The sequence below is a fragment of the Sinocyclocheilus anshuiensis genome, unplaced genomic scaffold (genome assembly GCF_001515605.1).
Source record: "Sinocyclocheilus anshuiensis isolate Anshui unplaced genomic scaffold, SAMN03320099.WGS_v1.1 scaffold960, whole genome shotgun sequence".
NCBI lineage: Eukaryota > Metazoa > Chordata > Actinopteri > Cypriniformes > Cyprinidae > Sinocyclocheilus > Sinocyclocheilus anshuiensis.
Genome location: NW_015549635.1, coordinates 252,706 through 269,260, shown reverse-complemented (window position 1 = coordinate 269,260; position 16,555 = coordinate 252,706). Strand labels below are relative to the sequence as shown.

General features: G+C 38.7%; 1 protein-coding gene across 2 annotated transcripts in view; it reads left to right on the top strand.

Annotated features, from left to right (window-relative positions):
• The first annotated feature begins 458 nt into the window (after nt 1–458).
• The window catches only part of LOC107659728 (fibroblast growth factor 11-like), a 64,066-nt gene continuing 47,969 nt past the window's right edge, over nt 459–16,555 (top strand). Inside the window, exons 1-2 of one of the 2 annotated variants that reach the window (XM_016448755.1) lie at nt 1,163–1,184; nt 1,338–2,094. In XM_016448755.1, coding sequence (XP_016304241.1) covers nt 1,902–2,094 — 193 coding nt within the window. In that variant the 5' untranslated portion in view covers nt 1,163–1,184; nt 1,338–1,901. Of the gene's footprint in view, nt 2,095–16,555 lie in introns of both variants that reach the window. The other variant, XM_016448754.1, reaches the window with a different exon arrangement.

Here is a 16,555-nt window from a genome sequence, read left to right as displayed (position 1 = left end):
TTGTTTGTGCTTGTGGTACAGAGTGTAAATAAGGACTCTCCCTCCCTCCCTCCCTCTCTCTCCCTCCCTCTCTCTCTCTCTCCCTCCCTCCCTCTCTCTCTCCCTCTCTCTCTCTCTCTCCCTCTCTGTCTCCCTCTCTGTCTGTCTCTTCTGTCGCTTTAAGGAAGCATAAGGCAGGTTTAAGTTTTTAACGCTCCAGACCACAACAGCAGCCATTGAGAGAGAGAGAGAGAAAGAACAGAAGAGGGGGAGGGAATAGAGGAATGAGAGAGGTGGGTGTGAGGACAAGAAGAGAAGGAGGGATTTTGAGTGATCGGAAAAGATGGGTTCTGACAGAGAGGGAGGGCAGAAAAAGGTAAGGGGAGGGTTTACAAAGAGATGGAAAGAGAGAACGAGGGAGTAAAGCAAAGCATGTTGCCAGTGTTGGCTCTGGAACTCACTGTGAGCGGGGACGGGAGGGAGGGAGAGCAAAAGAGAGACTTAGAGTCACACATTCACACACTCTCTCAATCACTCTCATACACACACACATAAACTCTTACATTCTCGCACAGATTCAGAGGTGCCTTGCTGAAGAGACTCTGTTACGCACACCTGCAGGGGTGAGAATATTTTAAGCAGTGAATACTGGACTAAAACAGAATACCGGAGCACTGGGACAGACTCGACAGCACCTAGGGACTTTCTTCAAACGGGACCTTTACAGCATGTGAAGCCGGACGAACAGATATGTGCACCATCTATCCTTAACATTCCTTCATTTCATCCCTCCATCTGTGCCTCCCTCCCACCTCTCCTCTCAAGTGGTGTGAAGGACACGGAGCTACGAGTTCCTCAGTGCTCTCTGCCTGGTTGCCTTACGGGAGTCTGGGGGAGGCTTGGTGCTCCCCTTCGCTCTCCTGCGCTCTCACTCGTTCATGAATGTCACCTCTATCTGCGGAAGCCCTTGCAATTTACAAACACTCTCTCGGGAGCTTGGGGAGAGGGAGCAAAGGGGAATGTAAGAAGGGCTGAGGAAGAAGAGAACTTCTGATTCCTTTCATCCTTATCCATCTGATCATCCACAGACATGAGTTCCAGGGTTGACGACACCAGTTTTTGACTTTTACTTAGTATGTCTGTCTTTGTTTTTTTTTTGTTTTTTTTGCAGTCATAGTGTCATAAATGCAATACTTCGGAATCAGGTAATGGAGTTTTACTAAGATTGTCTCAGGATATTGATCCTTTTCTCAGTAGGATCTGTATTTTAGTTTGTTTTATGCATCCATCGATCTTCTCCGTTTTACGAGGATCGCACTGATATGTTCCATATTTACACCTTTTTTCTGAACTTGCAGAATGATTTCTGATCTGTGAGATTTCTGAAGATCAATCCCACACTAAACTGTGGAAGGGAAGTGAGATACCAGGGCTTTTGGGAGCTCGGAGCTTCAGGGAATAGAGTCAAACAGAGGGTATGGTGGTGCTGTGATGGCTCACTTATCTTCCAGAATTCCAGTATGGCTCCATGGATCATCTGATGCCACTTGTCCTGTCCATATGCTGTGCAACGAGACCTGAAATACAACAAACAATCCCAACAACGACAGCTGCCATTCATCACAATCACAACACCAGGAATTCTGCATTCCAGGGACTATTTTGATAGCCAAAGAAACAAATAAAGTTTATTGTGAACTTCACAAGTGTTTTGCCCCACCCCCTTTACCCCTCTAAAACCAAGCCCCTTTTTGTTCCCTATCAAGTTGTGACTCATTCTCCCCTTGGTTATTGTGGGAGACCCTGCTGTACTCCGAACATCTACAGACTCCTGCTCCTGTCCTCCGTGGCCCTGGAGGATCGGACAGGTGGGTGGCCCACTGACGCCCTCTGCGCCCTACGGGTGAGCGGGGCACAGCAAAATGGCTGCCCTCGCCAGCTCGCTGATCCGGCAGCGCAGGGAAGTCAAGGACCCCCAGGCCAACCGGCAGATTTCCACCAAACGCAAGCCTTGCCCCAAGAGCAACAAGTCGCTCTGCCAGAAACAGATCCTCATCCTCATCTCCAAAGTCCGGCTTTGCAGCAATCGAGGACGAAAACTAGAAAAAAGACCAGGTGAGTTGCCCAAAACACTTCAATCTTCAAACCTTCTGTATTCCTTGAAATACTCTTGAGTTTTGCTATATTCTAAGGACTGATCAAACAGAACGTGTTTTTTGCAGTGAGAGGCGCCTTTTTTAATTGTTTTCTATTGGCAGTGAGTGTTTTGCACGCTGTTTATGCGCCCCGGGTGCCTTGCGTTTTGGCCACCTGCTGCACCTCGCGTTTTTGACTCTGAGCGGAAAAGCGCGTAATGTCATTAACGTTTTTTTTTCCATTGTCCAATCGAATGAATGGAGAGGTGGGCCTTCCGTTGTGATGACAGAAGTTTACAGTTGCTGGGAACGTCCAGAGACTGCAATGATGGAGGAGAAACTTGTGGTGGCTGTTGCAGGTTACACGGAGCTGTATTTTTTTTCAAGTTTCTGCTAATATGACAGTTTACTTAACAGCAAACCAACGATTTTAGAGTGCTCGACTATAATCCTTCATTAGACTGACAGGACAGCTCACTGCTCTTTTCTAAATTAAAAAAAGTAAACCAAAAAAAGGCAGTGCAGTGCACCTCGCGTTTTCAAACCTGAAAAACGCGTTCTGTGTGATCGGGGCCTAAGTCTGTCGACTTCCATTGAGTTCAAATAGTGAGGGTGGCATTAGCAAATAGGATTGACATGGACATAAGAAGTAATGTCTTTGAGTTATGACATGTTAACTGATAAGTGATTGGTTTTGAAAGACCTCTGAGACCATGGTAGTTCAAAAACGAGGCTGTTTAGATCAGGGGTTTTCAACCTGTGGGGCGGTTCTAAACCCTTTTTAGGTGGGTTTCAGCCCCACTATCTGTCACCTTAGCCCCCCAAAACTATCTTAACGATCAGGCCAGTGCTGCTTCCTCGAGAAAGTTTTTCATTCTCACGTGTTTTAAGTCTTGTCAGTTTAAACCTTAAAGTAATTTTAAGCCATTTAAGCCCAAGACATCTCAATGCGGTACTCACGCACTGTGATAGAGCGTTTCTATGTGCACCGCTCACACACTTGAACAGATAGCTTTCTCAGACAGCAGGTGAATACCAATGGCTGTCTTGACAAGTATCCTTGTAAGCACAGTCGGTTGTTTTAAGTGAATGTAAACAGTAAAGAAAAAATCAAATGTACATCAGAATAATGGATCCGTGCATTTCTTATGTAAATAATGTTAATCAAAAAGAGCAAAAGAAAAATTGTTTGCTGCTCTAATAGCTTTAATGGATATTTGCTTTTATGTTAATGTTAATAAAGTAATTCGGTGTGACTACAGTAATACCAGGGGGATGGGGTTGTTGGATGTTGGGGGGGCACGAGTGAAATTAGACAAACTTGGGGGGGCGCATGTCCTAAAAGGTTAAAAACCCCTGGTTTAGATGGCATATAAAATATAGTGTCAGTCAAGGGTTATTGTTGACTATTCAGAAAGTATGACTGATCAAATCTAAACCCTTCTGGGTTCTCTTTCTTGCTGACATGACATTTAACAACTTAATCAAATCATTAACCCACCTTCAAATTCTGTATGGCTTTCTTTCTTCTGTGGAAAACAAAAGAAGCTATTTTGACAATATTCATCCTGTTTTTGTTCATACAGTAAAAGTCAGTGGTGTTCCGTGTTGTTTTGAGCCCCATTGTCTTTCACTGTATGGATAAAAACATTTGAAACATTTTTCAAAATATCTTCTTTTATTTTCAGAAGAAGAAAGAAAGTCGTACAGGTTTGGAATTGCATGAGGGTGAGTAAATTATTAATTTTAGGGTGAACTATCCCTTTAAGAATGGACATTTCCACTGTATATCATAGTGGGTATGAGTGAATGTGATCCTTGAGACTTTGAAGGTTGACTATCATCTAGTCTCTACTGAAAAGCGTGTGTCGAAATAGCAAGTTTATGTTGTCTGGGACCCAGAGCTGCACGTCGCTTTGTAATCGTTCTGATCATTTCGCTGCATGTCTATGTACTGCTATTGACAACACCTGTTAATTTACGTTCACCAACGAACCTGATACACGCTGTGATCCTTCACACGCACATAAAAATGTCACAGTCTCATTTACGATGAAAGGTTCCAGTCTTTCCCTCCCTTCTGTCCCCCCACCCACCAGTAGAAACCATGTGTTTGTGAGTGTGTTTGTGGGGGGGGTCATACGTTTGCATTATTAACCCCAAAGAGATGTTACCCTGTCTGAATAATCATTCAACTGAAGAGCCAGGTAACATAGGACTGGTGGCTTATATTTTAAGATATCATGGGAGAACAGATAGAACAGAATCACATCAGACTGTTTTTGTGTGTGTCTTAATATTTCCTGAAAGATCACCTAAGTCTTTTTTTCTTTATTGACTACAGTCAAGTTAGCTTTATGAAAACTGCATTTCATATAAATGTTTTTATTCATAAAACAAAAGCAAAATTTTGCCCCATATACATATATTCATTAATTTTCAGAAACATGCACAAATTTATAAAACATCAAACTGTTTATGCCATTAAAAGCATGGGGGACTGTAGAGTTTTATAAAGTGGATAATTGCTAACTGAAATGTACATTTATCCAAAGTGACTATCCAAAGCATTTTATCTTTAGAGGCACAATATTAAGTATAAGCTACATTAGTATACATTATCAGGCAGAAGTGAAATGCACTCTGAAAATGCAGAGGAGAAAGAGAGAACTATTTATTTTTTTATTTTATGTAATATCATTATTATATTTAATTTAAATATGAGGTATAGGAAGTACTGTAGCGTCTGCGTAGAATCATGCATGATCTTTGGGTTACCTGAGCGCGCGCGTCCGGGTTTTGTGCGATAGCAAAGGAAATCCACGCGCGAGCGGAGAGATCCGCGCTCGCGCATTGTATTAATGTGCTTTCGCGCTACAATAATGCGCTCTCGACATTTGTCGTTAAAATAACGCCATAAATGAATGTTTTGAACCCTTGCTACATATGTTAAATTACTGCTAGCACTGCATGAATAAGGAAAGTATTCTTCCTTGGCCAGGAAAATAATCTTTCTTTGAATTGATAAATGATTATTTTGTCTGCTCGGTGGACGGACAGATCAAGTAATGGTAATATTGATTCTGCTACAGTTAATTCGAAGATCTAATCTAAATATTTATTATTAATCATAACCAGTTATAATTAGTCATAAATATTTCCCTTTTGAGCTGATTTACTACAGTACTTTTGTTTATGGTTGAATAAATGTGATTTTGCAGTATGAATTTGACTTCATGACCCCTCTGGCTTTCTGGTTAAAAGATGGGAAGGGATTACCCAGTAAATGGGTAATAAAAAAAAGAAACTTTATTTTTTAATGCAAAGTACAATACTTTGCATGGCCTGAAGGAACATTGAATGTAGATTTTTAAAATAGAATAGTGAGCTCCCCATGGCACATTTCAAACAGAGATAGTAACGGTCTAAAGAACTGCCTATGAATATTTGCATTTGTGCTTATGTTGCTTATGTAGAAGTACAGGTGAGACCTGGGTTGTATTTCTCACTGGGGCAGATTTTGGACCAGATTATGGACTAGACCAGTGGGTGCCATGCATACTTGGAATTCAATGAGATTTCTATTCTGATTGTTGAAATTCATTACAAAATATGTTGAGAAAATATTAGGTAAATAAAACTAAAATGGTAAAGTGTTATTTATAATGGTGATTTTTAATCAAATTAATGATAATCCTGTAAGTGGTGGTTGAGCCTTGCTGATGGGACTTTGTGGATACATAAGACAAGAAAAGTTGGGAAATACTGAGCTAGATTCAGTCATTCACAAATCCACTCTCCTGAGGGTCCCATTCTTTCTTAGGGCCCAGCTGTGCACGTGTCACCAGGGTGGGATCTTTATGACGTGTATCCCAAGTTAATCACAGTAATCACCATGGAAACCATAGTCCCGTAACACGGCATCTGCTGCCGCAAAGTGCCTCACGCCAAGTGGTAATTACAACTATGAAAAATGGTGGCAGTTGGTGGTATTTGACGCAGTAAAGGAAGAAATGTTTTCTGTCATTTTGGGGTGTATGTATAGCTTGGGCTGCTGCAGTAAAGCTCACATCCTATGCTTTTGTTATGTTAACGATGACTGGATGATTTTGCCTGCCTTTTGATAGAAAGGATCAGAGAGAGAGCACTTATATAGTGTTGGCTTCTCAAAAGCACGCTTTTGCCTGTCAACACAAAACTAGAGAGGGAGCTGCTTAGTACATAGAGTGCTGTCTGCTTCTGTAGTTCCCTTTCCTTCTCTGATTCTGAATAAGAGTATCTTACACAAACTTTAAATCATCTTACTTTTTATTTTTGCTGTCTTTTTCTGTCTTATTCTTGCTTATATCTCTCATGCTGCAAATGGGTTGACCGTTAAATACAGTTTAACTTGATTAAATAATTAGCTGTTAGGATAAAATGCTGGCTTAGAGGAAAGATTCTAGTTTTAATGCAAGGGGTGAAATTGATAGACATTTCTACATGATGTATATCATTAAATGTGGCACATTTTGATTTAGTCCACATTTTAATTTTTGGTCCTAATGTAATGTAATGTAATAAATATATAATATAATATAATATAATATAATATAATATAATATAATATAATATAATATAATATAATATAATATAATAAATTTGTCACTTTTAAATAGTGAGTGGGATTTTAATCAGCAAACTTGAAGGAAACTGTAATGATGCAAAGTGTCCTAATCAGAGACTGAACACACACACATACATTTTTCACCCACAGGACAAGCTAAACATGATGTTTGTGTAAAGGTTATCCTTTTATCTCAAGAGTGTGTGTGTGTGTGTGTGTGTGTGGCAATTGATAACGGATGTTTGTATGCGTTGTGGTGTTTGCAGATCGTTGGAGCACTTCATTGTTACTGGGTGATTCATTCGTCCACACAGTCTGCCACTTATTAACACCTTCTGATTCATCAATAACACTCTCCTGTCCTGCTCTCCTCTTTTCATTCATCTCTTTTCCAACACTCTCCATTACAATTCCTAATCTCACCCAGGACTGTTGCCACACTCTCCCACTGTCTCATTATCTTATGGTGTAGCATCTCTTCTTATTGTGAGTCTGTCCTCTTGTTCATGCTCTCCTGTGTTTTCTCTCTCTCTGCTTTCTTTCTTTAAGTTTAAAGTTGTAATGATGTCAGCTGGCTAGGGCCGTTTGTCTCGTGTTGACAGTGGCACAGACAGTCATTGTGAGTATATAATAGTGAAGTTGCCTGCACTGTTTCTGGGCTATTGTCCTGCTGTTATGGGGCAACTGCAGACTACTGCCTTCAAGCTCATTAATCTGTGTTTGTATGTGGACATAATTCTTTCTCTTTGGCTGTTAGTAGCCCAGGTGACATGTATTCACCTATTGTCTTTCTCTTTTCTGTACTCAATTGTGTGCTCACAGATTAACAGCTTTACTATAATGAAGTGTTTTGGCTGTGTTTGGCTAAAGGAGCACTTAAGGCCTGTTCACACCAAGAATGATAACTATAAAGATAACTATAACAATAACTATATTAACATACTATAACATTCTGTTTTTGTAAGTGTGTGGTGCAGTTTTGTTGTCTGAGCTTTAATTGCTTAACCTCTTTAAAGCAGATATTCTGATTGGCTGTAAATGTTTTTATCATTTATCAGCTGGAAAAAATGGCTCTGAAAGTGATTCCAACAATATTGTTCCTCTGTGCCAATATCAACACAGATGTAATGTGGACTCTGTCATTTAGAATGATTTTGAAAACCATAACTTTATTGTTATTGTTACAGTTATCGTCCTTTGTGTGAACGGGCTTTTATTCATCAGAAGTCACTGGTAAACAGGTAAAACCCTGTTTTAAATGAATAATCCAGTGACTTCTGTGAATTTATAGTGTCTCAAATCTAAAATCTCCCATGAGGTATGTGATAGAACAATATAAGATGACAGTCATTCGTAAAAGGACTCTAATGTGCCATACTGCTGTATAGCCTATAGTGTACATTTATGGGATTTAGTGGTGTTTTATTGAATAGTGTAGTTAAATCTGTTATTGGAGTATGTATAAATGTTAATGCTGGCCTGAAACTCTACAGCATCCATCATAAGCTCTGCTGTTTGATAGATAGTGTTTCCTCCTCCTCTTTATTTCTTTCTGTCACTGTTTTCTCCATCCCAGGATAGTGGTAGGTCACTGCCTCACGCTTTGTTTTATATTGATTGAGTGCTAGATGTTTTTTATCAGGTTAATGTAAATTATACTGGGGAATCAGAGTCTGGGTGACCTCCTATCTTTGAAGAGCTTCTCATAAAAATGTGTGTGTGTTGTAGTTGTTTAAATGTGTGGATATTTGTTGTTGTAACTTTAGTTTACTACAAATCAAATTAGATCCCAAGAAAGAGCCTCTGAAATGTGAACTTAAAAGAAGTTAAATCTGTAGGCTGTTTTTACCAATTCCATGTTGGCATGCTTAATTTGACATTTATTCATTATATCCATAAGTTTCTGTCTATAAAAATGTCCTTTTCTTATTAAACAGTTATAGTTTTAAAAGGATAGTACACCTAAAAATGATTCAAACGAATTCTGTCATCATTTACTCACCCTTGTGTTGTTCCTTGTATGACTGACATTCTTCTATGGAGCACAAAAAAGATACAGTATTTAAAAAAAATGTTTAAACTGTTTTACTAGTACAATGAATGTCAGCCAGGTACAAAAACCGTTGCATTCCACTCACTGACTTTCATTATGTATAGAACAAAGAGAGAGAGTTCTCATCATATCTTTCAGTATTTTATGTACTGCTGAAGAAATTTTCATTTTTGGGTGAAATATCCCTTTTGCATACTAATAAATTATTTTTGGACATAGATCAGCAAGCTAGACACTTACACACTGGTCAACGGCAGCAACCAAGAACCTCATCAATTAAAAAATGACAAATGCTGGAAATATTACAATGTGCAACCTCTAAAGTCAGCATCGCAGCTCTGCACCATATGGTGAGTATAATTCCGTTATACTGTATATCACAATTTTTGCGAAATGGAGGATTTGAAATCGAGATGTCAGTAAAAAGTATGGCAGGCCAAGCAAAATATTTTAGATCACTCATTAAAGGCAGTTTTCTTTTTGCCACTGTTATTGAAAGGATAGTTCAGATTTTGTTTTGCACACAAATATCACCGCCAATGTCTTGGCAGATTTAATTTATGATTTTATGTTTTGGCAAATTTATGCTTGACAGCCAGTGTGTGTACTGTAGGTGACAGTTGTCTGTCAGTTGATCTAGGATTCAACTGCAAAATGTGGTGCTTATGGTCCAGATGTGGTGAGTTTACTCTTTACCAGTTGCGGGTTGATGGTGTAATATGCTGTACATGAACACATGAATAACATTCTGATGCAAATTTTTCTATTTTCCATATGAGGTAGGGTCAAGATTATTGAGGTTCTTATAACTGTTTTGAGAGTGGGTTAGATGTAAGCCTTGAGATCTCTGCCTGGGTAAAAGCATTATTGTGCTCGACATAATAATCTATGCAGCCAATGAGAGATGTGTATTCCTGTAGCTCTGAGACAGCCTCTTATGTACCACAAGCTTAATATAAATTCCTGTGGGTACAATCGAAACAGTCTTTTAATACTGAAACAGCCCCTCTGGCAATATTATGTTGGCACTTGTGTCAGTTTTTTCATGCTTTTAGAAGCAGTAGATATGCAGAGATTAACAACACTGAAGAGTGATCTGAATGGCTGAAGTGGGAGCATGAAAGGGTTTTGTATATGGCACAGATGTGGTTGTAAACATGATCCAATGTTCTGTCCTTTGTCGTCAGGACAGAGTCATGCTGAGAGAATACTGCTGTTGTTATGTGTGTTTTATTTGGATCGGTTCTTCCACTCTTAATGTGGCCTCAACTCTTTCCTGCCAAACTCGCAGAGGGACCTTAGCAGAGGTCACACGTGCATACAGAAACACACTGAGAGCTTCTTCTTTTATGGTAGTGTAACCCAACACAAGATGACCAACTTAACAAGAGAAGAGGCATCAACAATTTAAACGCACTGAGAGCATCTTCCTTTTAAGGTGTGGTGAAACCCTAACCCAATATAAGAGGGAACAGATGCACAGAACAATGTTGTATATATAGTAGAATTCAATGTTGAATGATGTCTCTGGAATATTTATAGTATCAGAGTAACATGGGACCAGTCTCACCCATATACAGTACAGACAGATACATTAATGTATAACACGTTATATGCTATACACAGGTCTTCTAATTTAGGCTTGTGCACCATTTCAATCTGAATCGAGGATGCCTTTTAAATTCAAATTCAATTCAGAATTTAATTTTAATTGAGGTTCACTATAAAGCCTAACAGTCATGTTCATTTTACACTAATACTACTGAAAGTTCATTGTACTTAAAAGAAAAAAGTGTAATTAAGTGTAAATATTAAGTGTAATACCTGTTTCACACCGCAAGCGTGAGCTTCACGTCAGCGTAACTACAGTGTCACTGCAGCTGCAGACTCGATAGAGTATTCACACTGGAAGTGTTTGTACAGCGTCACAGCAGCGGCTTCAAAGCTACATATTTCTTTACACAGACAACTATGAGTTTGTTTTTAGAAGTTGGTCAGTTATAAACTTTTGATAAATAGATTTGAAATGCCACAAAATTTCATTTTAGTTTATATATTTCATCATATGTAATGAATTCAATCTTTTTTGGACCAAGGGTTCACTTGAATTCCCTGAATGAATTTCTTTGAATTGCATTTCCGTAAACTCCTCTTTTTGATATTCCAATTGAATATATACGCATACTTCAGTGGCGCCGTGTGCATGCTTATGTTTATCCACTGTTATTCCACTGAAGTCTCGCTAAGCAACTATAAATTTCCTCTGCTGATGGCTTTCTGTTGGCATTTTAGTTGAACGTTTGTTGTTGTAGTAAGCGTTGGGTAGGTCTTCAGATACAGAAAAACTGGTGTTTTTTGATTGAGAATAGCGTGTAATGGCCAAATTCGATTTTGTACCTTAAACAGAAAATTCTGTCATCGTATATGCTCCTTATTTCTCTCAAAAATCATGTGCTTTCTCCCATTGAACAGAAAGGGTTACTGATAAAATGTCAAAACTGCTCTTTTCTGTAAAAAGGCAATTTATGTGCATATGTCAAGTTCAATTGTAAGTTTGCTTGGTTTACCAAGAAAAGCATTTAGGTTGGATTTGAACAATGCTAAATAAAATCTGTACAACTAGACTTACACATTATCACATATAATATAAAGTAGTCTGTTGTAGTTGGTTGTTGTATTGACTGGCCTTAACACAAATACTCAGATTTAACTGCACAGAAAACCCATGTAGTACATATCCATGAGCCCTCATTCCCCTTTAACACACTTGATGCATTTAGAGCACGATGTCCTAAAACAGAAATGTCATTGTATTCCAGAGAGGTATTAGGTTATTTGGATTTGAGTCTCAGGTTTAAATCCCTCTGTGGATCAAATATACAAGCGTAGACAGAAAGACACGCACATACAAACACTCACAGCACCTCATACAAGGAAACTCGCATGTCGTACATTCCTCTAGAAGTTCGCACCTGCTGGGGTGATTAATCCCTGCGTCTCTTGTGTGTGTGAGCGTTTGTGTGCATGTGTGTGTGTTTACCTCTGCACACATCTCAATTTTATAAGGCAGGTTTGATAACAGGTGTGTTGGAGAGGGGGAAATAATTCTTTTGATCTTATGTGATGCACATGCACACGCACACTGCTTTTAACACAGGCTCATAGCTAGCATATGTGTGCATGTGTCAGTCTCTCAACAGTCCGTGACTTTGCCAAGGTCTTCGCTCCTCACTGTGACCCCAATGTACTCTTGTGTTTCTCTCAGATCAAAAATAAATAAGCAGACCACCATAACATTGAGTTTCTATTATCCTTTATGGTGTGTTAAGACCAGGGCATACTTCTTTTTCTGTGTTCTCCTCCGTCTCGCGCACACAACTTTCAAAGTATACTCAACTGCAGATGCAGATGAGCGAGGATAGACGAGTTTGACACATGCGCAGTACCACCTCGTGGGCTTGTTCTGTCTCAACATTCACCTCGTGCCTACGCTGTTGTACGAGGACTCTTTGGATGATGAAAATTACATCACGCGGACAGTGTGCGACCATCGCGAAATGCAAACGGTCGAAATAGACACTTAATATTTAGTAATATCATCGATTTGATGGCACTGACACTATTGGATGAGAGCAAAACTTGAACTGGATTGTTTTCTGTAGAGCTGCTTCATAGCTGAATCGATTTTGTTTGTAATTGATGAACATTGCAACATCAACACTGTTATTGAACAGAACTGAATTAACATTGAACTGACCTGAGCTGAATAATGACATTATTGTCTTCAGTTTATCTTAAATAGCTGTTTATTGCTGAATTGAACTTGTTTTATAATTGCTGAACTTTACACAGTTATTGAACTGATCTGAACCAAGACTAGAGCTGCATGACACTATTGTCTTTTTAGAGCTGCTTTACAGCAGAATTTAGTTTTGTCTTATATTTAATGAAGTTGACATCACCGATTGCTACTTCCCTGTTTAATACTGTGAAGCTGCTTTAAAACTGTGTATAAGGTGATTTGTAAATAAACATGACTTGACCAAATGTACATTACATGTCATTACTTATTATACATATTTTAAATATTTAGTTATGTACAATATTCATCTAATTAATATAGTAAAATAATATAGTAAAAATAGATAATTTTCAAATATACATCAGTGAATTTGATGCCAATTTATAATTATGTCATGCACATTTTTACTTCTTCACATTTTTATTTTTGAAATTTAGTAGTGGTGAATTACTTTAAGAAATGCAACTTCTCTGAGAATATATAAGTGTGCTTTAGCATGCTATTAGATCATTACCATCGTAAACTCTTTCAGAGAAGCAGCATTTCTAAATTCATCCTTTTTTAAACCAATACAACATCAAAGCAATACAAATTCACATTATTCAGAAAATTACCATCAGATTTCAAATGACCTGTTCCCATTATTAGGCATAATCAGAATGTCTTCTTTTTTTTTTTTTTTTTAATGAGAACTATAGTTTTGTGCAATAAAATTTTACATATATTAAGCCTTTTTATGTGCCAATCTATGCCAATTTTTTTTTCTTTTCAAAAATTGGATTTTAAATGTTGCACTCTGTCCAGCTGCTTCTGAATGCAACATTTTAAAAAAAATGTATATACATTTTATATGATCAAGTCAGACTTAATGTTGACAAGATAACACATGCATAATATCCTTACATTAAGCAGACACCTACACATACATTTAAGTTAAATAGTGTGTAGGTGTCAGCTTGATGTGATGGTATTGATATATAATATCTTGCTGACTTAAAAAATTTTACATCAGCTGGTGATATTTAAATGTCTATTCAAGTAGCTTGTCACATGGTTTAGCTGTTATGTTATGGGATACATTGGTGTTTTTGGTTTTATTTTGGATTAACTCTAATAGTTTGTCCTTAACAACACACAAAAATTCTAACTATAGAATAAATGAGATTTGAAAGTAAGGAGAAAAATCATTATGACTGTACTGTATTTGAGTGCTGTCAGTCATTAAAAATATAAACAACACTCTCAACAGAACATGTTTTAGAGCACACTAGAGTTACAGATACCCTAAGAGGGGAGCATGGGACTTTCTGTACATCAGTATGGTACTTATGCCCACTGTGTGGACTGACTCAGACACGTGTGTGTGTTTCAGTATGCATGTGTGTGTCTCATGGGTGATGTATGTGCGTGCAAAGTGATGAGTGGAGTTGCGTGTAGATGCTGGTTGTTGTGCATATGTATGTTTGTGCGTACAATATGTTTGTTGTTTACATGGTTGCGTACCATGGAGTCTAAAAGTATGAGACAACAAATTTAAATGATACAGAATTCATTTTTTTATAGAAAGATAGTGATATAAAATGAATAAGAAATATTTAAACACCCTTTAAGCTCTCACGCACAAACAGGTTCCCTTCATGCACATAAAGCTAACACGGTTGAAAATATTTATTTTGACAGATGACCCATGGAGTTTTTATTCTTTCTGCAGGAAAACATTTATCGATATCTTTCCTGCAAAAATAAGGGATGAGTGGAGAATGGCAAAAATATGAACTGGCCATCCATGTACAGAAATAAATAAAGATGTGTGTATTGATCGCAAGGAAATGAGCAGCTCTTGGCATAACTGTAGATAGTGTGCAGTAAACAGATTTTAGATTTTATGGATACGGAGTGATATATTACATATGAAGACAAGTGACAGTGAGATTTTACTGAGATGACAAATTGCTAAAAACTGAAATGATGATATTTGCTGAGGACTTAAATTTGAGACTATTTATTAAATGGTTTCATTTTATACGTTTGTCGAATTTGTCGACCATTTTTCTGACATTTAAAGTTAAATAGGCTATTTTGCTGTTGTTCCTTTAAGATTTCTATGTATGTCCTCTTCACTTGTGAAATGATGAACAATGTTGTCATGTAAAGTATCCAGTTGTCACTTTTTCTCAATAACAGCCTCTTTGCAGAGTCTGCATTACATTGTGGCAGCCAGGATCACAAAATAATCTGTGCTGAAATGTGCCATGGAGTCTTTCAAGGCTGGCCTGACGTGGTAAGGGACATTGTTAAAAATTAGTTAATTTTGCACTTCCACACTGCAAAAAAAATATTTTCTGACTTTTGTGTTTTGGTCCTGTTTTTAGCATAAATATCTAAACATTCTTACATCACAATGCATTTACTTGAGAAGCAAAATTACTTAAAACAAGAAAATATATCTGGCAATGGGGTAAGAAAACAAAACTTGAAAAGCAAGAAAATATATCTGGCAATGGGGTAAGAAAAATAATAATCTTAATCTCTCAAAGGCAATATGTAAGATTATTTTTTTTGCCCCATTGGCAGATATTTTTACTTGTTTTAAGCAAAAATGTACAAAATTAGATAGGCCTACATTTTTCAGAAAACAAAACTTAATATCTTAAGTCATTTTGCTTCTCAAGTAAATCTACCTTGATTTAAGAATTTCTGTTTAAATATTTGTAATGGAAAACAAGACAAAAATAGTAAGTAAGAAAATCGTACTCGGTTACTAACGTAACCTCGGTTCCCTGAGATACGGAACGAGTACTGCGTCTGTTTAAGATGCTTATCCCGCCGTGCTATGCTAGAGGAACGACTAATACTTGAACTTGCCTTAAGCACCCAAGGGGGCCCAGAGGGGCCAAGTATTTTGCAGGGAAGCCCCGCAAAAGGCAGTAGGGCTAAACTCAGAGAGGTCGGCCCAGCCTTGTATCATCGTCCAAACGCCAAGCACTGGTTGTCATATAACAGAGTGCCCTGCTATGCAGAAAGGACCCGCGCTTGTAAGGCCGGGATGTCCAGACTATAGAATCTGGCAAATGTGGACAGCGAGGCCCAAGCCCAGGAAGAGGCAACGCCTCTAGTTGAGTGGGCTCTTACACCCATGGGGCATTGAAGGCTCAAAGACTGAAGCCTTTCAATAACGCAGTGTAACTGCACGGCCATTGGTTCGTGCAGTGAATAAAAAACGAACCAATGGCTCGGCAGCGGAGTTGCACGAGCCTATGGCGGTAAAGCCCGCCAAAGTCCGACAGAATGGGCGGGGTCATCTGGCTATATAAGCGGCACATCGCCATAGGATCCTCAGGTTACTTCGACTGAAGCGACATCTGAGTCGTGCAGCTACATAGCATGAATGCAAGCCCACATATGATGAAAACGTACTCGGTTACTAATGGAACCTCGGTTCCCTGAGATACGGAACGATTACTGCATCTGTTTAAGACGCTTGGGGAAAACTCCTTTTTCTCCAGTGATTGAAGCCTTTCAATAACGCAGTGTAACTGCGCGGTCATTGGTTCGTGCAGTGAATAAAAAAACGAACTAATGGCTCGGCAGCGGAGCAAAAAGCCCGCCAAAGCCTGCCAGAATGGGCGGGGTCATCTGGCTATATAAGCGGCACATCGCCATAGGATCCTCAGGTTACTTCGACTGAAGCGACATCTGAGTCGTGCAGCTACATAGCATGTCAAAGTACGCAGTACTTGTTCCGTATCTCAGGGAACCGAGGTTACGTTAGTAACAGAGTACATTCCCTATCGATACTTCAGAATGGCAGAACAGTTTTTAGCGTCAGGGAACGAAGGTCAATGGATTGTAGGGTCTCAATGGGAGGGTTCTGTAGTGTCCTCAGTACCGTGGACAGATCCCATGTAGGGACTGTGGAAGGGCGAGGCGGGTTGAGCCTCCTAGACCACTTCAAAAAGCGAACAATCAGGGTTTTCCTG